This window comes from Mycteria americana, chromosome 13 (assembly GCF_035582795.1).
Source record: "Mycteria americana isolate JAX WOST 10 ecotype Jacksonville Zoo and Gardens chromosome 13, USCA_MyAme_1.0, whole genome shotgun sequence".
Classification (NCBI taxonomy): Eukaryota; Metazoa; Chordata; class Aves; order Ciconiiformes; family Ciconiidae; genus Mycteria; species Mycteria americana.
The window spans coordinates 1,979,127-2,002,694 of NC_134377.1; the positions used below are offsets into that span (position 1 = coordinate 1,979,127).

General features: G+C 53.4%; 1 protein-coding gene across 3 annotated transcripts in view; it reads left to right on the forward strand.

Moving 5' to 3' along the window:
* Window positions 1–264: 264 nt before the first annotated feature.
* AIFM3 (AIF family member 3) overlaps window positions 265–23,568 on the forward strand; it is a 39,844-nt gene continuing 16,540 nt past the window's right edge. For 2 of the 3 annotated variants that reach the window (XM_075516352.1, XM_075516353.1), the window contains exons 1-7: window positions 265–295; window positions 7,869–8,082; window positions 14,121–14,230; window positions 16,289–16,398; window positions 17,624–17,668; window positions 18,980–19,076; window positions 21,190–21,302. In XM_075516352.1, the coding sequence (XP_075372467.1) occupies window positions 265–295; window positions 7,869–8,082; window positions 14,121–14,230; window positions 16,289–16,398; window positions 17,624–17,668; window positions 18,980–19,076; window positions 21,190–21,302 (720 nt within the window). Of the gene's footprint in view, window positions 305–7,859; window positions 8,083–14,120; window positions 14,231–16,288; window positions 16,399–17,623; window positions 17,669–18,979; window positions 19,077–21,189; window positions 21,303–23,568 lie in introns of all 3 variants that reach the window. The other variant, XM_075516351.1, reaches the window with a different exon arrangement.

Below are 23,568 nucleotides of genomic sequence, written 5' to 3' on the forward strand. Positions count from 1 at the left end.
TCCCTCCGCTTCCCTTCGCGTCCCTCCGTGTCCCTCCGCTTCCCATCGCGTCCCCTCCCCTGCGCGCCCGCCTCCCCCCGCGCCGCTTCTCACGGAGCTTTTCTGCCCCACGCAGGTGCTGAGCGACGCCCGGAGCCCGGGGCGGCGCGCGCAGCCGGTCCGTCACGCGAGGATGCGCCCGCGCCCCCGCTGACCCGCCCGCCCCCGCCGCCGCCGCCGCCGCTCCCGCCGCCCGTCCCGTCCCGGCCCGTGCCGGCCGGCGCCATGGGAGGATGCTTCTCCAAGCCCAAACCAGGTGACCGCCCTCCGGCGCCGGGCCCCCGTCCCGCCCTCCCCGGGGCCAGAAGTAGGTCAGCGGCGGCGGGCGCTGCCCGGCGGAATGTTAATTCTCGGCTCCCGCGGGGCGGATTGCCGGCCCGGTAATCCCCCCGAATTCCTCGGCGCTCTCGCTCCCCGGCAGGGAGCTGTGCGGGGCTGCAGCCGTGCCGGGGGGCGGGCGGGAGGGGAGCTCAGCCCGCGCCCTGCAGCCCCTTCCAGACGCCCGCCGCCAGCTCGTCCCGTCCCGTCCCGTCCCGTCCCGTCCCGTCCCGTCTCCTCGTACCCCACCGCCCCCCGGCTTCTGCCTGCCCGCAGCGCCTGGGGGCAGAACTGCTCCCCCCCGTGCCCCAGGGTGGGTGGGTGACAGCCGTCCCCGTGGGGACGCGTGTGGCTCCCGCACCTTCCTCGCTGCCGCAGCTTTGCCACTCGCTGGCCAGCCCTTAATTTTGTCCCTGCTGGAAGGGGACGACCGGGGAAGGAGCAGGACCACCTACTGCTTGCCTTCTTGGTGCTTTCTCAGTCCCACCAGGCAGGCCAGGTCCTGGGGCTGCTCCGTTCCCTGGGTTTTATTTTCTTGGCGAAGCTTGTCCGTTCGTGCTGCCTCCAGTGGGGAAAGCAGCTGTAGGCACCTGGACATCAAGGATGTTCCCCTTGCCCTGCACGCTCCCGCCGCGGCTGGGCTGGATGGGCTCCCAGCTCTTGCGGTTTGGCGAAGGTGGGCCTATGAGGGAGAGAAAGGGGCTGCGACGCAGGCTGCGTAGGCAAACGGGCTGGTCGAGGGAGGTCTGGTGTGGAAGTGTCGACGTTAAGCCTCGTCCTGAGCCCCTGCTGGCAGCGTGGGCATGAGCAGGCACGGCGTGGTTGTCTGGGCTCATCATACCCGGCAGCACCCGCGTCACCCCAGCGCTGGTCCCCAGGGACCGATGCTGGTGCATGATGGGCTGGTGTAGTCGGTGTTGCCGAAGATGCCTTCGAGGAGAGCTCCCATCCTGCAGCTTGTTTTGGCCACCTAAGAGGGAGCTGAAGGACGGCCCCGTCCTCGTTACCTGCTCATGCCCAAGGACAAGGGGAATCAGGTAGTCACGCTGCTCTATCAGATCAGTCAGCATCCACACGTAGCCTTTGTGGGTGGAGAAATGTCTTTTGGGGACCTTTTATTAGCAATTTGTCTTCATTGCCTCAGGCAGTGGGGATTTCGGGTGGAAGGACTCGAAAGGTCAGAGGGATGATACAAGTCGTGTCTGCGACCCACCGAGCATCCACTGTGGGAGGTCAGTGGCAATGAGCAAGGCACAGGGAGAAAATGAAGGTGGTTTTCTGCTCTTGACCTGTACTGTGATTATTTTACAGGTCATTGCAGTGCCAAGGTAATATGGCATTGGGCACTGTGAACTGTAAGTTTTCTTTCGTGAAAACCCACACTGTTTATATCCTTCCTTGAAAGGTCTAAGCAGTGAAGACGCATCCAGGAATAAATGCCGTTGTTGACTAAACTTGTAACAAACTCTGCTGGCAGTTCCCCTTTATTTTGTATACCATCAGCAAAATTGTGTTTAATCTTGGACCGGTGCAGGAATAAAAGTACTCTGCAGGCATATTTCCTGAACTGCAGATTTTCATGTAGAGCTGTATTTGCATAGCAGGGCCAAATCACTGAAAATGCCATTCTGTAATGTAACGCTCTCGCTGCAGCTCTGGTTTTGATTAGCAGTCTTCAAAGGCTTTTGACAAGCCATTCCGCAGCCCCTGGTTAGCGCACCACTGACTGCGGTGCTTCATCTCCGGGGTTAGAAAACCTGCAAGTGCAGCGAGGTAAACAGATGCATTTGCAGATACCAATTGTTCTGGCAAAGAGTTTTCACAGCCTTTTTGTATTTGTCATTCCTGTTTCTTGCAGGAACCGTGCACCATCAGAGCTAAGTAGTGGACTTTCCTATTTCTAAAAATCCACCTATCCCCTGTATGAATGAGAAGCAAATCATGCAGGGACAGAACAGAGCTGTTTTCTCCACCAGTGCTGTTTTGACATGAAGGGAATATTTCAGATGCACCCTGAAGTCAACAGAATCTATTTAGACACTTTTGAAAGATGTATGCAAGGTGCTTATCTGCTCTATCTTCTTATGTCCGAGAGAGACCCTCAGTCCCCCTGAGCGCCTCAGCATTTCTCGAGATAACCTTGACATTGCGCACACGTTGCTGTGTGCCAGGAAGACCTTTTGATCACTGGTACAAGAGCTTTGGGGAGTGGAATCCTGCAACAGTAAATAACTATGCTGGCTGTACCGGAGGCCAGCGCTGAAGTCTGGCTGCTGCTGCAGCGCCCGACCCCATCCTGATATTTAAGTGTTTAATTAAGAGCTTATGTTCAAGCAGCAAAGTAATCTGTTATCTCTAGTGCTGCAGTCCCGTGACGCTGGATCCTCTTCTGAAGGCCCAGTTCTCAATCTCTGCATAATTTTTTTTCTCCGTTTTTTCTCCGGGTGCATGATGCATACGCGATGAGCTGCCAGCTGGCAGTCTGCGTGGGATCCCAGCACCCGCTCCAGGAGAGGCAGCCAGGTCAGGATGATGGGTAAAGGGAGCCATTGTGCGCCAGCGACTGCTCGGTGTGAGCTGCAGCAGCACCGTCTCTGCACCAGGCGTGGGGGAGCGGCTCGCAAAACCTATGAAGTTGTGATTATTTTTCTTTGCACTCTCTGCTGGGCTCAGTGCTTGATGGTGGGGCAGAGCAGCAACTCCGGCACAGCACGGCGTGTCTGCGGGTGAGCTTTGCCCTCGCGCAGAGGATGCATTTGGCTCTGAGCAGGGAACGTGTCCCCTTCGCCGGGATGCTGCACTGCTGGAGGGGTGCCGTGGGCTGTGTGTCCTTCTGAGCTTGGCTCTGAGGGTGCCCCCAGGCTTGGCCGGCAAGTCCTACCTCCTGGTTTTTGCTGAACAGGGCACCTGGAGAGGGAGGGTGGAGCCGGGCACATTTGACACGATGGTTTTGTCATTAGCTCTGTCATTTTTAATAGAAACGGTTTGGAGTCTCTTTGAGACCACCTAAAGTAGTTGTCATCAAGGTTTGCAGTTAAGAGGCAGCGCGGGCGAGCCCAGGGTATGCCTGGAGAGCGCAGCTCTGGCAGGGCAGAGCGAGACCCCAAACACGTCCCGCGGTGGTGGATTTACTCTGTGCTGGCTGCGGGAAAATAAACCTGCTGGGGTAAAGCGGTACGGTGGCTGTGCCCACCGTACCCTGCTGGTCCCTCCATCATGGCTACCTTTGATGCTTTGCTGGTTTCCACTGCTCTTGGAGCTGTCGGCACCATACAGCCAGTACAAGGCTGTTCCCTGCCCTCAGTGCGCGTTTGCCCTGTGCCTGCAGCCCCTAAGCAGCAAACCCTGAGGCGTCGCAGGGTTTTGTGGTTGGGGAAGGCAGACACCCAGCTCTCCCCTCCGCCAGCCCGGCTCCTCCATCCCCTATGGCCAGGCATCTTCATCTTACCCAGACTCCCCCAGATTCAAGCCAACTCTTGGCTCGTGCCAGTTCTCTCTTCCCCTGCACTGCCGTATTAACTTAGTATTTTCCTTGTTTCTACCGTTTTAAGTATGATACTTTAAATGGCCTGATACCCGCAGTTTAAATTTAGGCTCTAGAAGGGCACTGAGCTATACTGGGAACCTAATCCTGGGGTAAAGAAGTCTTGGGTCATTTAAATGCCTTAATTTTTTAAAGTAATGACTGTGGCCCTGCACTGCAGCCCAGCCACCCTCCACCTGCCAGCACCCTGCCCCGGGGTCGATGCCAACATTTCTAGCCTCGCATCTTGGGTACCTGCCTAAAAGCAGGCAGAGGCTTTGACTTGTCCCACAAGGCTGTGAATAGTGATGGAGAACGAATACATTTACAGGAGATGTAATGGTGTCTTAATGACTGACTGCCAGGTGTTAATGACATGAGGCAAAGTGCAAGAGCATCATGGCCACAGTGTGAAAAAAAACCCTGAGCCAACCGTGATAAATGGGGCTGGGACGTGGTTCCTGGGTGTGCACACAGGGGTCCTGGCAGTGCTCCGACCTAAAGGCTGAAAACCTGGGAGGAAAAAAAAATTGCGTCAAAATTTATAGTCTTGACAAGAGTCTGTATTTTAAGCAATTCGATGATTTTGAGGAGCTGACTCAGGATTTTTGAATACTAAGAGCTGGCAGTGCTGAGGTGTCTGTGGATGTGCGGTATTAGCCCCTGCTAATGCTCAACTGTTTCATCTGCTTTTTTGTATATTCTTATAAAATATTTCCAGCCCTGACCTCCTGGTCCTTCATAGATATGTGTGTGTGTGTATATGTACAGATAAAAAATACATATATATAAAAACTGTACATGAACATGCAAAACCACATACATGCACATATATATGTACGTAAGTGATGCTGGTGGCACAGGGCAAGCAGGCATATCCTATATGTATATCTATATCTGTATCTATATCTATATATCTATATCTGTATCTGTATCTATATCTGTATCTATATCTATACTATAGATGCGTACATATACCTGCTCGGAGAGCAGCAGTTGCTCTTCCCTGGAAGCTACAGCTGCCACCCTTGTTCCTGCAGCCAAGGCTGGGGCAGTGCTGCTGTGTGACAGTGGTGGCCTTGGCTGGTCCCCGAGCAGTCGGCCACTGCGCAGATTTGCAGGCACGTGCCTAAAACTTTCCAAACAGTTTGCTTTAAGGTCAGGAACCTCTTCTAGCAGTTATAGAAAATCACTGTCAAAGGGATGGAGCGCGCTGGGCCCAGCCACACCGTGCCGATAGGGTTTCAGAATTAAACTTGGGTTTATAAATATTTCATTTAAATGTAATTTTCCCTGATGGCAACTGAAGCTGCTTGCTGGATCGGCTCAGGTGCTGCTGAGCCCTGGATTCCTGCAGGGATCATCCCTCGGGAATGCAGGTCTCTGGCCAGAGGGACACCCCACGCAGCCGGGGGGGGACGAGGAGGAGGAGGAGGAGAAGGGGGGATAAAGGCTCGGGGAGAGGCGAGTGGGAGTTGACCCCATGGAGGCAAATGGTGATGTGTGGGGCCTGAAATATGAGGCGGGGAAGACTTTATACCTCTTTTTCTTTTCCTCGGGACATTTGTCCAGCAGCGTGGGGACAGCTGGGAACACGGTCACGTACTGGTGCCAGAGGCCTGCTGCTTTTTGCGTACGATTTTCTGACCGAGAAAGAAGTGAAGAGCTCAGAGCTAAATTTCCATCTTCATCCCCGCAGGTTCATACGCCCGTGGATCAGCAGGTGCTCTGGGTGCTCACCTGACCCTAATGTAGTTTGGAAAACAAAGCTCTGGGGCATCGGGCCAAGTGAGAGACGGGGGGTTGTTCCCTGCAGGGTGAATCCACCGGCATCAACGTCACTGTTAGAGCTCGGAGCTGCCGCCTTCGCCGGTGCCAGCCCGGTCTCATCCCGCACGCGGTCGGCAGCAGCAGCAGCAGCAGCAGCAGCAGCATGCTGCCCAGCTCCGGGGGCTGGCTGCAAGGATGTGCAGCCGTGTTCGCTCCAGATAAATGTCCGATCAACTGCGTAATCGTATGAAATGATCCTCCTGTTTCTTCGACCAAAAGTATTTCACTGGGACTGGCATAAACGGATGTTCGTTATATTTCTTCACTCTGTCGTGGAAAATCCGTGCCTGCTTTTCCAAAAGCCATAGGAAAACAGTGCTTACGGAAAGCGGCCTCTTTGCTAGGTACCTGCAGGGAGCTGGGCTGCTTCTGTAGAGCTCCAGGAACAAATTTGCTCATAGCAAGATTTTTTTTTTTTTAATGCATGGTGCTGGGCCTATTGCCAAACTTGCAGTAACTCCTGCAGCTGGCAGCTGCAATAACGCAACAGAAGTTCACATTTTCTGTTGGTTCAGCATGGATACACGGAAAATTGCTTCACTGGATCTGTCTGTCAGAGCCCCTGGTGAATCCTGCCCCGGTGAGTGCGAGGATTTGGCACTTCGGGGAGAAGCCGCCCCACCCCCTGCCCTGCTGAGCTGGCACAAAAAGCAGAAACTTGCGGGGCTCTTGAAACAACCGCCTGCCTCCAGTGCCTGGACGGCCATGGCCACTTGCTTTTCTCCATTCCTGAATGAACCACCTTCCCCCTGACCTTTTCTTCCATTGTCCTCTCAATGGACTTGCAATAAATGGCGAAGCTGGGAAGACCCAGCACCCTTCTCTTGCTGCGGGGCTCGTCCCACTCTTCTGGGGCACGTTGTTCCCCTCTCTTTGCCTTTCCTTAACCTGTTTAGGTCATGAGCTTTAATTTTTATCTTCTGCACAGCTTTTCCTGTTCATGACATTTATAAGATGGGGAAAGCTCAGCAATCTCCCATTTACTTGAGACACTTCTTCAGTGTCTGGCTCTTCCCCCTGGCTCACTATAGAACTCCCCTGGGGTTTATTATAAATATTAATGGCTTTAGTTTTATGAAGTCCCTAGGAGCTAAAGTGATGTTTTTCACTTTATGATGTGAGAGCTCATCACTGACTTCCTCTGATGCTCCTGTGTCCAGCCTGCTCCCCACGGGCACGGGGCGGTGGGTGGGTGCACGGCGAGGCTGGGTGAGCGCTGCCCTTCGGGGAGCTGGGATGAACATCTGCACGTCTTCACCTGGGTGGCCGAGGAGAGCCCCTGTGCTCCCCCTCTGTCCCTGCGTGGGGAGGGGATGACCGGGAGCACATCCTGGTTGAGGCAGCGGGAGGGCAGGGGGGGATGAAGGGGCAGCGTCCTGGCTGTGCCGTGCCAGGGGCTGCCTTGCTCCATCACTGCCCCACGACAGCACCCAGGGTGGCAGTGGGGCCGAGGGGACCCGCTGGCTCCGGTGTCCCCTCTGATAGTCGGGGGGATGCGCTGCACTGGCACAAGTAGCTCCTGCGTGTCCTTGGGTCACCTGGTCCCCTGGTCCCCAGGCCAGGGATGCTTTTATTGTCAAACCTGTTCAATGGCGTACACCTAAGTAAAACGGACAATCCTTGCTTTCTCACTTAATGCTGAAGATTCACTCTATGGTGAAAACCTCATGCACAAATAATTTTGGATATTTCTAGTTCCTTATTAATTGGTCTCCATCTAATGAAGCAGCTTTATACACCATGCGGTGTTGGCTTTCTCTTTCAGTTAGTGTTATCTACAAACAATTAAAGGGTTTTTTGAAGTCTGTCTGAGCCCTAGAGGCCTTGGCATGCCTCACATTTAGCTGCCTGAAGCTTTTTTCCACTAAACAGAACAGGAACTGTGGCTGAGGGGTTGGTTTGCACTGATGACTAATGTCTGCTTGCAAGAATATGTGCTTTATGCATGCAAAGGTGCCCCATGGAGAAAGAACAGTGGAATAATGGGCTCGGGTAATCAGGCCGAGTTTGATATTAAATGTTTTATCTTCACAAGCAAGCCAACAAAAAATGTCTGTTCTGATGTCTGTCAGCCCCTTTCAAAGTCCAGGAGGGAGAGGCAGGATGGCAGCAAAACTTCCAGCTTCATTTTAATGAAGATTTCTGTTTGTTCCTGCAGTTGAAGTGAAAATTGAAGTTGTGATACCCGAGAAAGAGAGAAGCAAGGAGGAGATGTCGCCCAACGGGAAAGCCAGCCCCCTGATCTACAAAGTCAATGGAACTGCCCGGCATTATCATCTCGAGGAGCATCCCATTGCCAGCAATCCCTACCACAACCCAAAGGATGTGGTGGAAGCATCTGTGTGCCACGTGAAGGACCTGGAGAATGGACAGTAAGTGCCTAAAATTTTTGCAGGTAAAACTTGAGAGACCTTGTAATCCAAACCGAACCCCCCATCTCGTTCTTCAGAGTTTCTGGAGATGATAATTTAACTTAGTAAAATAATTTTTTTTCATCTTAAAAAATGATATCACAGACAAGCGACAACTGTTTTTTACCAGAAGGTCTGCTGTTCCTTGCATGGTCTGCCCTGGGACTCATCTTAGAAAGATGTGATGTTCTGTAGCAGAATTTCTCAACAGGCTCTGCTCAGCTTGCTTTAGACAACCCTGACAATTTTTTATAAATTTATAGCCTTAGTAGTTTTACAAAGCAGCATGAGTAGCGCATGGGTGGAGCTGATGGGGCAGATCGTGTGCTCCGTCACTTCTGCAGTGCCTTGCTCTTGTAGCCAAGCTCATCTCTTTCAATTTGCTCTTTCACCAAGGATGCAGTTTTCCAAATTTTTTGCTAATGGCAACACACTTCAGCTGTGTACAGTTTCACTACCCTGATTTAAGAGTTTTCTGAAGTCTAAAAAGTGCCTGTCCCGGTCACCGTGCTTTACAGGCTGGTGTTTCTTTTCTGGGGTAGATGTGCCTTTTCTGCACCATGTTCCGTTAGTCTGATGGCCAGCATCTCAGTGGGCTCTGTCCTCGTGTGAAAGAAAACATAGTTCGAAATAGCTTTTATTCCGGTGAGGGAGTGATGTCAGGTGTGTGGGACACAGCAAGAGTCTGGCAGCTATTTGCTTTAAATTGAACTATTGCTTGTGACAATGTTCTAGAATAATCCATGTACTACAAGCTGCTTTGTGCTAAACTTAAGGGCCTTCATGGGCTATAAATTCTTCTCATTAGTTAAGTTCATCCGGGACTAAACTGTTTTTTTCATTGTGATGGGAATTTACGTATTAGGCCGTTCTACAAAGGGATGCACCGGACTCTGTTGGATTAAATCTTCACGTGATGGGGTGTGGCTGACTCTGCAAGCTCTGCTGCAGCTCAGAGAAGTGCTGGAGGGCCATCAGGACCTGGAGGCGAATGGCCTTCTCCAGTAAGAGGTGGGGGTGAGGAGTCAGTAGAGGTGCACTGGACTGGAAGGCAAGCACAGTGCCTGCAGGGCTGCTTCTGGGAGGTGATGGGCAACCTGCTGCCTCCTGCACAGGTGACCAGTGACAGCAAGGCTGGGGAAGAGGGGACCTGGGGCAGAGCACAGGCACTGACCAGGATTGCCTTGAAGCTGGAGCAAAGCAAAAAGGGGAGACTATCCTGGGAAATGACACCAAGTTGTGCGGGAGTGTTGATCTGCTTGAGGGCAGGAAGGCTCTGCAGGGGGACCTGGACAGGCTGGATGGATGGGCCGAGGTCAATTGTATGAGGTTTAACAAGGCCAAGTGCAAGGTCCTGCACTTGGGCCACAGCAACCCCATGCAACGCTACAGGCTTGGGGAAGAGTGGCTGGAAAGTGCCCAGCAGAGAAGGACCTGGGGGTGTTGGTCGACAGCCGCCTGAATATGAGCCAGCAGTGTGCCCAGGCGGCCAAGAAAGCCAATGGCATCCTGGCTTGTATCAGCAATAGCGTGGCCAGCAGGACAAGGGCAGTGATCGTGCCCCTGTACTCGGCACTGGTGAGGCCGCACCTCGAATACTGTGTTCAGTTTTGGGCCCCCCACTCCCAGAGAGACATTGAGGGGCTGGAGCGTGTCCAGAGAAGGGCAACGGAGCTGGGGAAAGGTCTGGAGCACAAGGCTGATGGGGAGCGGCTGAGGGACCTGGGGTTGTTCAGCCTGGAGAAAAGGAGGCTGAGGGGAGACCTCATCGCTCTCTACAACTGCCTGAAAGGAGGGGGTAGAGAGGTGGGGTCGGTCTCTTCTCCCAGGTAACAAGTGATAGGACGAGAGGAAATGGCCTCAAGTTGTGCCAGGGGAGGTTTAGACTGGATATTAGGAAATTTTACTTCACCGAGAGGGTTATCAAGCACTGGAACAGGCTGCCCAGGGAAGGGGTTGAGTCGCCATCCCTGGAGGTATTTAAAAGCCGTTTGGATGAGGTGCTTAGGGACATGGTGTAGTGGTGGGCTTGGTAGTGTTAGGTTTATGGTTGGACTCGATGATCTTAAAGGTCTTTTCCAACCTATACAATTCTCTGTGATTCTGTGATTCTGTGAAATACTGGTTGCACAGGGAGGGTCCTGTTCCAGTGTCGAGACGTAGCCTAATGGCTGAACACCAAGGGTTCATGGAGGCAGCTTCTGCGAATTTGTGTTTGGGGTGTTACTAAAAGAGTGTGCTCTGCTTTAGTGCCCCAGTGCAAGAAGGACGTTGGAAAATTAGGGCTGCAATAGATACATTGACTAGAAAGCATGCAGTATAGTAGATGAAAAGATTCGAAGAGCTCTGCTCATCATGGGGATGGTGAGGAGGGAGCTGGCTGTGGTCTGTGAGAACATACCTGCCTGCAGGCGACTGTAGCAGGGAGCTCCTCAGCTAAAGCCAGGGCTAGAAACTGGCATCGGTCTGGAAACTGGGCTCACACTTCAACTGTGTGTGTATACAGCTACTGAAACACACTACCAGGTACGGCAGCGCGCTTGCCGTCACTGGACATTTTAAGTTGCGAATAGCTTTTTTTCTAGCAGGCTGAGTCTAGCTCAAAAGAGAGGTGCTGCAAGAAAGTCCCGCAGCTCCTGTAAGCAATGGGTCAGACCAAAGGAGTCCCTTCTCGCTTTGGTACCCAGAGGGATTTTCTGGGATGCTTCTCTCAAGGAGTGTGCTGGGCAGGGGTGTGCACGGGCACAGCAGCAGTGCGGGGCACTGGCACAGGGTTCGGGCACCTCTACGTTGTGTTAGTGGAGTCTGCAAGAACAAGGTACTCTTTCTGCCACCCTTTCTATCTTTCTGGTACCAAGATGGTCTCAGCAGAACCAGTAAAAGATACTGGAGGATAAACTCTGGCACTGCTGTATCCAGCCAGCCTCCCAGCAGGCTAACTGAGGGGGGTCAATGAGCTGCAGACAGAAAACAGCCCCCAGTGCTCCCTCAGCTCCTGAGCAAAGGTCCTTCGGAGGCCAGAGCCAAGTTTTAGCTGGTTCTTCCCAAGTGGGGAGTGGAGTGGGGCAACAGGACAAATTCCCAACTGAGTAAATAGCTCAGCGGGGAGCAGCGCGGCGTAAATCATCCTCTCGCTCGCTCTGGAGTGAGTGTGGGATCGGGAGCCTTGCAGGTGGCTGTGTGCTGCCTTGAAGACACCAGGTCTTATTTTTGACTCTCTCAGATCACACAGTTCCTTGGGTAAGTTTTGAACTCTTTCACTTATCTTATCTTATCTTCCCATAGAGTTATGGTTGTCATTTAACCGCAGGTTTTATCTGAAGTACTGCACAGCTGAGGAATGCAGTAGGACTTGTACTGCTCTATTCCCCTTGTGCCGACAGAAGGACCTCCAAGTGCCAAGTGTCCTACACGGGCAGGGAGCAGAGCGGTATCGCTCGGGAGCGGGCCTGCCAATTTACTGGGACAAAATGGCTCCCGAGGGCAGGCATGATGAGCTCCGCTGGTGTTGTCACCCGAGGTGGCAAGGAAATTGAGCATTTGCCGTTACTCTAGTGGGACAGTTGATGCTGGTGGAGCATGAAGACTTGTCCAGGGTGGGTTTGAAGGTGTTGCAGGGGTGCTGGTGGACTGAGCCCTGGTCTCATCTCCATGACTGTGAAGCAGAGAGCGGGATAAGTGTCTCTGTAGCCTGGGTGCAAGTGATGGGATAGAGTTGGAATGTTACCCAAAGAGGAATGAGCATGCAAAGTGAGCCCCATTCTTCTGAGACCCTGGGACCTATCGTGCATGAACAGCATTCAGGGATCACACATGGCCAGTAGCTTTCTTGAGCACATGGCGTTTGCTGTGTGCCCAGTGGTGTATTCGGTACACCAAATGCAACTTGCCAGGCTTGCTGTAGAGATGGTCCACTTCGTGCAATGGGAACAACCAGGATTTCCAGATAAACATGAAGTTGTGTGGGGACAGGCTTTATGGCTGGAAGAGGGGAAGTTTCCAAGGAACAGCAGCTCTGCGCTCTGCGCCCAGCTCCCTGCAAAACAAGGGCTCGCTCCTTGTCTCGTCCTCCATGGTTAGCTGGAAGGCCCTGCTGTAGGGAAGTGGCTGCTGATAATCGCATTGGGAAGAGGTTCAGTGCCTCGCACAGGGCCATGGATTGCACAGGGTGTATCAGGGCTGTTGGTTGGAAAGGGAGCACCTGAGTGGTGAGAGAAGTAGGTGAGGCAGGACATGTTGGGATGAAGATCTGGTGGACACATAGTGAGAGAGCAGAGAGTAAACATCTGCTTAGAGCAGAGCAACATCAGTCTCACTCAACGATGCTTGGGCAGCCCGCACTGCCCCTGTGGCTGGAAAGCTGCAGAAATCCCCTTGGCAAAGATCTGGGCAGGTGGGGGAGTGGGGGTCTCAGTGTTGGAGCCTCCTGCATCCCAATCTCCAGACTCTGCAGAGAGGAGCAATGGGCATCCTCCTGGAGACGACGAATGGGTGAAAGACTCGTGTTTCAGTGGATAGTGCACCTGCCCAGTGTAATGCAACTGCCTAAATGCAGCCCAGTTCTGTATATGGTCTGCAGGGTTTGGAAACTCTTGCAGATAAAAGCACATGTTGCAGCTGCCTTGCAAAGCCTGCGCCCAGCAGAGCAACGGGGCACAGCCGGCGGGGTGCCGCTGCGGAGGAGGCATGCCATTCCCGGGGAGACCTGGGCAGCTGGCTGCTGGGGGCAAATGCACCCGCTGTCCGGGGACGCTGCACCCACGCTGCGGCCGGTGCAGAGGTGTGTATCGCTCAGCACAGCCCTGCTGAGCTGGAGGGCTGCAGATCAGCTCTCAGTCAAGCCAGGAGAGTTAGAAAGGATTTTCTAAAATGCTGCTTTCCAGCACTAATGGCATCATTAATCACTCATTCAGCAGATGGGGATGCTCAGTAGCTCTTTCTGTCTTTGCAGACAAGGTGCGTGGTCGGCAGAGAGACACTTTTGGCCAGGACAGGGGTGACTGGAGCCTCAGCCTGCCTCGGCTGGTCAAGGACCAGGTGACTGCAGCTGGGGAGGTGTGACCCAGAGAGCCTAAAAATTGCAAAGCTTTGCGTAAAGGATTCCTGCTGTGCTAATCGCGCTTTTGTCCACGGTACCACACAAGCAACTGCGGTCTTTCAAAGAGCACCTGAATCTCTCCTGGGGAATGGCTCGAGGGTTAAGTTGGCTCCTGCGCAAACGTGGGGCTGAGTGCCAGCAGCACCAGGGAGACAAAGCCCCTCCGTGATGCAGAGCTGGGGCCAGCAGCCCAGAGCAGGTGGGCAGGTCGCTGTGTGAGCTTTGCTCTGCAAAAAAAGCTGAGGGAAGCAGCAAGGAGGTCACACGTAGGTGTCTGCTGTCCTGAGGGTTTTATCAGGAAAAGGTGACCCACGTTGTTGATCCTGGGATGTGGCCAGGACCAGAGCACGACCCCCTGAGGTGCAGGGAGGCAGACCCCAAGGCTGGAGTACGCAAAGGGTCAGAATCGCCTCTCCTGGTTTTCAGGTCTCAGAAATGTCGTTTTTGCTTTCAGTGAGTGAACACAAGCCTGGCAGGGACCTGCTGAGCTGCTGGGGCCAGGAGGGGAGGTGATGTCGCAGTAAAACCAGTTTGGTTTCTTGCTCCCACTATGTGCTGAAAAGCTTTATTCTGACCCCCTGGACTTGGGTGGAGACCACCAGCTGCTTCCCGAGCAGCTGGGGAGGTGCTTTGGGCCACCTCTTGGCACAGTGATGGATGAAGAAGCTGCCGCTCAATGGCCCAGCTTGGATGTGCCCCAGGCTGGGAACAGCAGAGCCACCTCCAAAGCCAGCTCGGTGACAGGAGTGACCCACACCTGTAAGTCACCTGGAGCCGGTGGTGAGCAAGTTGAAGGAGCGGGGGAGCCTGGCGGGACCAGGGCTGGGGTGCAGGGCGAGGGGGTGGTGTCCACTGCCAGGCGGATGCTCTGCCATGTGTTTTCTGTGCTCCTCCTCCCCAGGATGCGGGAAGTGGACCTGGGCTGTGGGAAGGCTCTGCTCATCAAGGAGAGCGGCGAGTTCCACGCCGTGGGACACAAGTGTCCCCACTATGGGGCTCCACTGGTCAAAGGTCAGTCTGCGTCACATCCTAGGAGACTAACCAAGGGCATCAAAGTGTTGGCAAAAGACAGCCTGGTGTTCATCCGGCTGTGCTGCCGGGCACGGGGCAGGGCCGTACCACACGCTCGGCATCATCTTGGCATCTTCTCGCTGGGGGAAGGCATGGGCAGAAAGCTGGGGGTGCACAGACCTCCTGGGAGCACTTTGCTGCAGGTCTGGTTTGCTGGTGACCCCAGCTTGCCACTGGCTGGGGCTTCTTTGGGTGACTTTGAAGAGCAAAACTTCACGGGCACCATTCAATTGGGCTACTGCTTCATTCTTCAGCTGGAGCTGAACCTTTCTGGGATGGTATGGAGTAGCTGCAGCTCACTGTCCCTATGCAAAGCCTGGTTTTATGGGGCTTTTCATATTGTGCTGTTTATCAGTTCCCAGCCACTGACAAGTTAAAAAACAAGTCTTAAAGGGAAAAAAAATCACCTTATGATTTTTCAGGCCACTCAGTCTTAAAAAAAAACCACGAAACCACAGCTCCCTGTAAATCAAAATCCTGTTTGCGGGGGAAGAAGGAAGCTCTTCGGGCTGATGGGATCCTTTCAGTAGCAAAAAGAAATGTTGCTGGTGTTACTGATTGAAGTGGGGTGAGGTGCAGTGGTTTCCCATCTTGGCACTTAAAAATACGCATCCTGGCATTTTCTCACCACAGGCTTCAGGCAGGTCCCTACCCAGAGTCTGAGTAATGGTAGCAGGCAGAGCTGGCCCAGCTGCATGCTGGAGAATTTCGTCACCCAGACTGGGGGTGGGGGGCACTTTGCTGGAGGTGGGATCCTGGGAAGGCAGTAGAGCATCCTGCTGAGTGCCCTCTAGGCGTTGCTGGCCCAGCAGCAGTGCTGGGTGCAGGCATCCATGCTCTCAGCCCCTTGCCTGGGGCTAGCAGCCCGCTGAGCAGGGCAGAAGAGCCTCACGGCTGCTCTGGTGGCCAACGGAGGTGAAAGCCTGCCTGCCTTTCAGAGACCTGTGGGCGCATCCCTGAGACTGGCCGCTCGCACAGGGATCTCGTTAGGGAATACAGGACTTGCTGCAGAAGTGAGTGCAGGGGCTGCCCCTGCATCCCCCGTGTGGTGGGTGCTGAGACCTGGCACTGCTGTGCCTGGGCAAGCGAAGGCACGAGCTCAGGACCAGTCCGCCATGGCCAAATTGTGGCCGTTTGCTCTGCCCCGGCATTGTGAGCCAGCTCTTTCAGGCAGGGAGAGCCAAAATCCAGGGTAGCAGCCTCTGAGCAAACACTTGCCAGGAGTGAACTCGTGGCTTTGGGCATGCCCCATCCTTCTCTGGCGGTGTGCAGACTCCTTGCTGTGTCGGGATCTGTTCTGAAACATGCTTGCTCTAAATAAGTGATGCTCTGCTTGAGGTGCTGCTTGCTCTGGGTGCTACTGGCGCTTGTGGAGGTGACTACGAGACCCTGGAGACTGCAGCCCCAGGCCCTGATGGAGAGCGAGATTATATTCCAGGCAGAGCAGACAGCTTTGGAGCTGTGCTCAGAGGTGCTGGAAGGGCAATGTCAGCGAGGGCATTTTAGATGGGATCCCTCATGCAGGATCCCACTTGGTAACTGTGTTCACCCTCTATCCCAAATGGCTGGACCAGTCCCACGTGCAAGTTAAGAGAACTCCACATCACGTAGCCAAGATGCTGTTGACCCTCCAGGTCCGCAACAGCTGCCATGTGTGCCGTAGGAGAGGTGACACCTCTGGGTAAAGAAGGAGTGTCACGGGCACTTGCTCACAGACTCTGAACTTTGAAGCTGCTCTGCATGGAGCAGCAGAGCTCCTGCCACTGCAGGAGGCCCTGGGCAGCGACCTTCAGCCTTCAGGAGGTCAGCCTTGCTCAGCAGTGGCATTCCTGTTGTGAAGCTGAGGAGTCCACCATCACCGGGACAGCAGCGGGGAGACCTGGCCTCTGCCATCCCTGCCCTGGCCAGGTCACGGCAGCTCGATCTCAGTGGGCTGCAGGCAGGGACGGGAGGCAACTGCAGGGCAGCACCAACTCTGCTCTGCCACGTTTCCTGCAGGGGTTTTGTCCAAAGGAAGAGTCCGCTGTCCCTGGCACGGAGCTTGCTTCAACATCGGCACAGGCGACATAGAGGACTTTCCTGGCTTGGACAGCTTACCCAGGTTCCAGGTGAGACCTTCGTTCTTGCAGCAGCAGAGGAAATCACAGAATCACAACATGGTTTGGGTTGGAAGGGACCTTTAAAGGTCATCTAGTCCAACCCCCCCTGCAATGAGCAGGGACATCTTTCACCAGATCACGTTGCTCAGAGCCCTGTCCAACCTGGCCTTAAACACTTCCAGTGATGGGGCATCTACAACTTCTCTGGGCAACCTGTTCCAGTGCCTCACCACCCTCATTGTAAAAAAAAAATTCTTCCTTCTATCTAGTCTGAATCTACCCTCTTCTAGTTTAAAACCATTACGCCTTGTCCTATCGCTGCAGGCCCTACTAAAAACTCTGTCCCCATCTTTCTTCTAAGCCCCCTTTAAGTATTGAAAGGCTGCAATAAGGTCTCCTCCCCAGAGCCTTCTCCAGGCTGCACAACCCCAAGTCTCTTGGCCTTTCTTCTTCTCAGCCTTCTTTGGGTGCAGCCCAGGATACGGTTGGCCTTCTGGGCTGCAAGCGCACATTGCCGGCTCATGTCCAGCTTTTCATCCACCAGTACCCCCAAGTTCTTCTCCGCAGGCTGCTCTCAATCCCTTTATCCCCCAGCCTGTATACCGGGGGTTGCCCCAGCCCAGGTGCAGGACCCTGCACTTGGCCTTGTTGACCCTCATGAGGTTCACATGGGCCCACTTCTCCTGCCTGTCCAGGTCCCTCTGGATGGCATCCCGTCCGTCTAGAGTATCAACTGCACCACTCTGCTTGGCATCACCCGCAAAATGGCTGTTTGCATTGGGATAAGCATGCTCTTTGAAGGTGTGGAGCAAACATTTTCTAAGCACATGCTGGGGTGGCCAGTGGAGAGCAGCACCTCACCCAGCTCTCCTTCCGACCTGCAGCTCCCCTTGCATCCACCCACGGGCACCAGACACCTCCTGGGCACCTGAGGGTGGAGGTGCACGGTCTGGGAGGTCTCTTGAGCAGGAGTGGGGTGGGACCGAGAAACCAGCCATAAGCCTGAGATAGAAATCAGGTTTTACACTGACCATTGGTGCATAGTTGATAGGAGACAGGAAACATCCCACAGCCTCAAGCTGGGGCGAGCCCTGCCATGGCCTGAACCGCTCTCGCAGGAGACCTGGTGAGATCGCTGCTCTGTTCGTTAGCTGCTGCACAGAGGGAGTAATCACCCTCTTCACGCCAGAGGCACTCGCTGTCCTGCAAACCGCTGCTGTTCTGTCACCCTCAGGTGAAGATCGAGAAGGAGAAGGTGTACATCCGGGCAAGCAAGCAGGTGAGGGGCCACTGGCATCCCAAAATCAAGGCCCATGCTTTTTCTTTTTGCTCTGTGTGTGGGGGGGTGGGGGGGAATGCTTTTCTTTGGGCTCTCTGGCAGGGGAAGCAGTGCCTGAACAGAAGGATGTGTGAGCATCCAACATGGGTAAACCAAAGGTCCGCCTAGCCCAGTCCTCTCTCAGGCAACAGCCCGAAGTTCGTACAGAGGCGTGAGTGGAGCAGGGCAGGGGTGTTATGTCCCCATCCCGTCCTGCTCTCCCCCAGCCTCCCTGCAGCTGCCGGACACCTCAGCTGGGGTGTCCGCGGATTCAGGAGGTCTTACTAGGTGTTTGTCCTGAACTTGTCCTGTGATTCCTTAACTTTCCTTAGTTCCTGTGCTCATAGCAACTTTTAATTTAGTTGGCCCATGGAAACAGGCCTCTTCCACCAGCCTTTTGGCCTTGTCTGCTGGGTCTGAATGTGGCACAGTGATGACGGCGGTCATCTGTGCTCCCTCTTGAGCCCAGACATCAGCTCCTTTTGCTGGAGAGAAACCCGGTGCGTGGGCAGGGAGGGCTCTCGTGCCCCCAGATGGGATGCAGAGTGAAGCCTGTTCAGGCCACTGCCATCTTTCTTTCCATGAAAAGCTTTCTTCTAATGCATATTTGTGTGTACGCATGTGTGAATCCAGCGGCTCAGAACCAGCCGGACCCTTATAGCAGTTGGGATAGATCCAGAGAGGTCACCTGAATGGCAGCACCTCTATTCCAGCTGATTCGGGTGGCATGTGATGAGGAGGGTTGAGCCTGTTCCCTCTACCAGAAATGGATTTTGGCCTCCGATGGCTGGCAGCAGTGGGTCTGTGCAGCATGGTTACAGTGGCATAGGTCCTTGGGTGTGCTCTGGTAGGCTGGACAAGTCCATCAGCTTCTTTGGATATTAGAGGTATACAAGCTCTGCTCAGGTGCAGGATAAAGTTCCTGATAGGACTTCTGCATTTCCATCTCACCTGTTGGTTGCAGAATTACACAATGACACACCTGGGCTGCTTTTTCTATTTTTGTTCCCCAGCTCTGTGTGCCTGGATGAATTTGTAGAGGCGATGGATTTATTTTTCTTGTGTATGTTGTAAGGGGGTAGTGCACGGGATGGCGGAAAGGTATTTAGATGAGCATGCTTTTGGAGTCCTCGTTGGGTACAAGGGTGCAGTTGTTCCCTTTCTGTCCAAGCTGTTTTATGACAATGGTGTAGTTGTCCCCATTCCTGCCTGGCTACCCAGGTTAAAGCTGAGAAAAGATAATGACTTTTCTTCTTGGTGGTGGTGGTATAGGCTCTTCAGACACAGAGGAGGACAAAGATGATGGCAAAATGCATCTCCTTGAGCAACTATAACCTGAGCAGTACCAACGTGCTGATCATCGGTGCAGGTATCGGATGGCATGTGCTGGGACAACTGTGTGTGTCCCCTCCCGGGCGGGTGTGCAGAGAGCAGGGTGTCTGTGTGCCGTGCACTGCTGTCAACCCTCCTGTATCTCTCCCTATGCAAAGGGTTGGACCGGAGGGTCTTCCTGAGCCTTTTTGTCCTACACACTAATGGTCCCAAGGTGCCCTGTGCCTCTGGTCTGTGGAGCTTTGTAGTTCCCTGTCACAGTCCTTTGTAGTGGGTGCCCGGAACCCTCTTCCCTCTACACCCTCCCCAGATACATCAGTAACCCCTGATTTCCACGACTGATAAGTGTAAAGTCCTCTCAGGTGTTCCTGTGATGTGGATACACCTTTTCCTCTTGGAGCCTGCACGTCTCTCTCTCATCCCCTTGCAGCTGCCTGCAGCTCCAAAGCTCTCACCTCAAGGTGCTTCTCTGAAGACAAATTCTGCCATCATCCCAGAAAATATCAAATCCCTGCATGAAATAGCAAAAGTGCCAAGCTATCTTTCTTATCTCTTGTCCCAGCTCCATTTGTGTAATGCAATTTTTGTAGAAAGCCTGACGGAGTGAATCCCATTTACTGAGTTTGCCTGTTTCTGGAATGGGTCGGACACTAGGCTGGACCATGTCATGGTGAAATGGAGGACACAATCTGTCTGGTGTTGCACCTGAGGCTGGGAGGGAACGGCTGCTCCTGGCACATGGGTTGTTCTTACTTGATTACAGGCCCCAGGTCACCAGATCCAAGCTGTGGAAATGGGGAACACACTGTGATCTCCTGCTCCTACCAGCTAAGTTGCAGCTCGCCTGAGCAGAAGGGAAAACCAGCCTGGCTGGCTTTTCCCTTGCTGCTGGGTAACATTTTTCCCTTCCTTGTGCCCCTGCTGTTTGTTGACTGGAAGCCAGGGTGTGACACTGCTGCTCCCCGAGGTCAGCTGGGCTGTCCCGGTGTGCGGCAGGGCTGGACAGTCATCAAAATCCTCAGCAAGTTCACTCCACAGGCAATGTTAGCCGTTGCTGAAGGAACTTTCTCAGGCTCGACCAGCTAAATTAACAGGTCTATTAAAGACCAAGGTCTGTTCTCGTGGACGAGAAAGTAGATTTCAGATCTGGGGTTGTGAGGAGGAAGTGTTGGGAAGAGACTAGCCATCCAGCCCTGCATCGAGGACCAAGATCCAGCCATGCCTAGCAGAGCTGAGGGCAAGCGCCCATGGCCCCTTGCTCCTGTGAGAGTCACCCTGGCATCAGCGCAGCATCAGTCCTGGCTCAGCATGCTCCAGGCAGCATGCACTGGATGTCCGTCCGCCTGTCTCTTCTTCCGCTGTCCCCCACCTTCATCAAGAGGAGCATTTTGTTGGCGGACCAAACCATGATGCTGTCCAGGTCCATCTTCTTTCATTGGTATTACAGAAACTGTGGTCCTTACAACACTCATCATTGAGCAAGGCTTCCTTGGTTGAGAAGAGACTCAGGACTTCTCACTTGAGCTCTCAAGTCTCACCAGTTTGGCCAGGGAAGAAGGGATGTGCCCATCAGGCTGCCTGCCTACAGGGGGACAGCACACCCCGAGGCACCTTTTTGTTTGATTTAGCCTTTTTTCTCTGTTTAAAAACAAGCAAACAAAAAAACCTCAATGAAATTGCATGCAAAATCCTCTACAGTGAAGCACACAGACAACACTTCAGCCATGAAGAAGGGAGGACTCCCTGCCCTCCGTGTTCGGCTGTAAAGTCACCAGGAGCTGAGTGTGCAGAGGGGAAGCTGCGAGAGCCTTCCCCAGCAAGGGGAGTGCAAGGGTCTGAGCGGCCGCCCATGCCCCTGGCCTTGTGAGAGGTGTGTAGGCATTGGCAGCGCTCCTCAGGTGTGCTCTTTGTGGGTTTGTGTGAGTTCAGGGGCAGACGAGTCGTGCAGAGGATTAATGTCATGCTCCACAGACAGAGGGTCCCTCCTCCTGCCTGGTGCATCCACCCCGACCGGCTTGGGAAGGGCTGTGAAGTAAGGCCAAGGCTAATGGAGATTTTGGAGTCAGCCCTGGTGGGCTTTAGGAGCAAAGGGTTCAGACCTTCAAATACCCCATTACGCATGGCTGCTGCTGGTCTTCCTTCTCCCTTAGGGGCAGCTGGACTGGTCTGTGCAGAGACCTTGCGCCAGGAGGGTTTCTCAGACAGGATTGTGATGTGCACGATGGACAGACACTTGCCCTACGACAGACCAAAGCTCAGTAAGGTTTGTATCACTTTGGGTATGTCACATTCCTCCCCAGTTTTAAAATTTGCCCTAGGACCTTTCCTCACTGTTATTTATTGCAGCAGCATGTTTCTTCTTCCTTATTCATCCTGTCTGTTTTCCCTTGAATTTTCTTTTCTGTTGGTGACTGAAATATGAAACACAAAAGAGGAGTTGTTCAAACTCTGAACTAAGAGTACTCCAGCACAGAACCAAGGGCATTCTTCATAGGTCTAGCAATAGCTGTCTTGGCCAGCTCGTACCTGGATGGATCTTCTTATTATGTTTCTGGATCAAAATCTTTAGGGCAATGAAATGGGGCATGTGAAAAAATTGTATTGTCTACCAGGTTTTTTATTAGTGCCTGATTCTTACTGTCCAGTGATGCTCCATGCCATAATTATGATGATTGTCAGTCATCATCACAACTTGGTAACTTGATCGCAGTGCAAAGATCACTTTTTCTGGCACACATCCCATTTTGCATTCCAATTTGTAGACGCGGGATGATCTTCTAATCATGTTTTTTATTACTGATTCCTGAGCCTTATTTGATATCAGACAGCAACTCAGGTTGGACAGCAGCATTTGATCTTGAAGCTTGGAGGTAACGTAAGAACATATGTATTCCCCTCTATGTCAGGGATGCTTGTCTATGGGGGCTGGTACTCTACAATCACAGCATCTAACTCTGCTTCCAGCCCCAAGGCAAAGTGATTTTCAAAGGAAGGCAAATATGCATGTGGCTTTTTGAGAGCATTCAAGCCATTTCTGTGCTTGGACAAGACCTGTTTGGGGTGAGGAGCAGCTGGCTGAAACCTGCATCCAAGAGTCACAGAGGCTGTGCGGGGGAGCTCGGAGAAGCTCGCAGTCCCTGTCCCAGCCAGGCAGCTCTCCAAAACGCTTATCCCCGCCGTGTGAATCTTAGACTCTCTTTTCCACTCTCCATTAAATAGTAAGAACATCTCACGTGCCAGAGATATTATGCATGGTTTGTTAAACTCTCCACTAAACACCTCTGGCTGTAGTTGCTTTTGGAAGGCACATAAAGCCCATGGAAGAGAAAGAATTTTCGGGAACAGGCTAGAAAAAAGAGGATTTTACTTAATCCTATTGTGAGTGGGACTAACCCTGGAAAGTCATCAGAGGAGCACGTAAAGCTGTAAGCAGCAGACTTCTTGCCTCCTGAAACTGCAGCATTGCCCTTCCTCTGCCTTGCTGAATGCCTGTTATCAATCTGTCGCGAGGTCCTGCCGGACTGTTCCTCTTTGTCCCCTTTGGACCATGACCTGCTCCCTGGTGTGTTGCAACGTCCCCGTTACCATCTCTGGAGCACTGAGCAGCAGCAAAACCTGTGGTGGTTGTGCACTGCTCTGCACTGCCCTCCCTGCACGCTGTCATGGGGGCCACTACTCCCGAGCCGTGGGGTCAGAGGTTCCTCTCTGTAAACGTTGGGTGTTCAAAGAATTTGCAGTAAAACCTGTATGACCCTACACCTGCCTCAAGTCCTAAGATACAGGTCTCTTCTGAGCACAGCATTATCTGAAGTCACGGTAAGGGAGCGTCCTGCAGGGCTCATCCCAGCCCCTGACCGAGCCACCTCCAGGGAGAAGGACCTTGCACATCCATCCCCGGGGGCAGAAGGTGAAGTCCTTGATTCCTGCATCCCCGTCCCTCTTGGGTCAAGCCCAAACATCATGCCTGTGTGACATGGGTAGATGCTGCTGCTGCTCAGCACTGTGTGATATGTTGCAGGGCTTGACTGTGGCACGTGTGTGGCCACGTGTGTGGCATGTGGCATGTGGCGCGTGTGTGGCCATGCCCGTCCCCGCTGTGCTGCAGGCAGGGAGGGATGCCCTGGAGCATGGAGCAGCCTGCACGCAGGTCACTTGGTGCTCAGCTTGTCCTCAGCCTATGTCTGAGCTTGCGTCCACAGAGTTAGGAGGACAGATGAACTCGGGTTCAAATGTGAGCTCAGCCCTGCGTGTAAAGATGATGCAGGTCTCACCCAACTGACGAGGGAAGGCTGGGAAGAGCAAGAACCTTTATCTTGCAGCTAAAGATGAGCAGATATGGGCCACGTGCCCCTGCTTCAGCTTTTGAGGGAATGTGTGCTGTGTAACTTGGGTGCTTTTGAAAGTGGTGCCCTTGCTGTGTTAATGCTGATTGTTCTTATTGCTCTTTTAGCTTCCATTTCCCCTGGCAACTGGTTGTTTTCCAAATAATGGGGCTTTTCTTTTGCTCCTACGAACTTGTGTGTGTTATG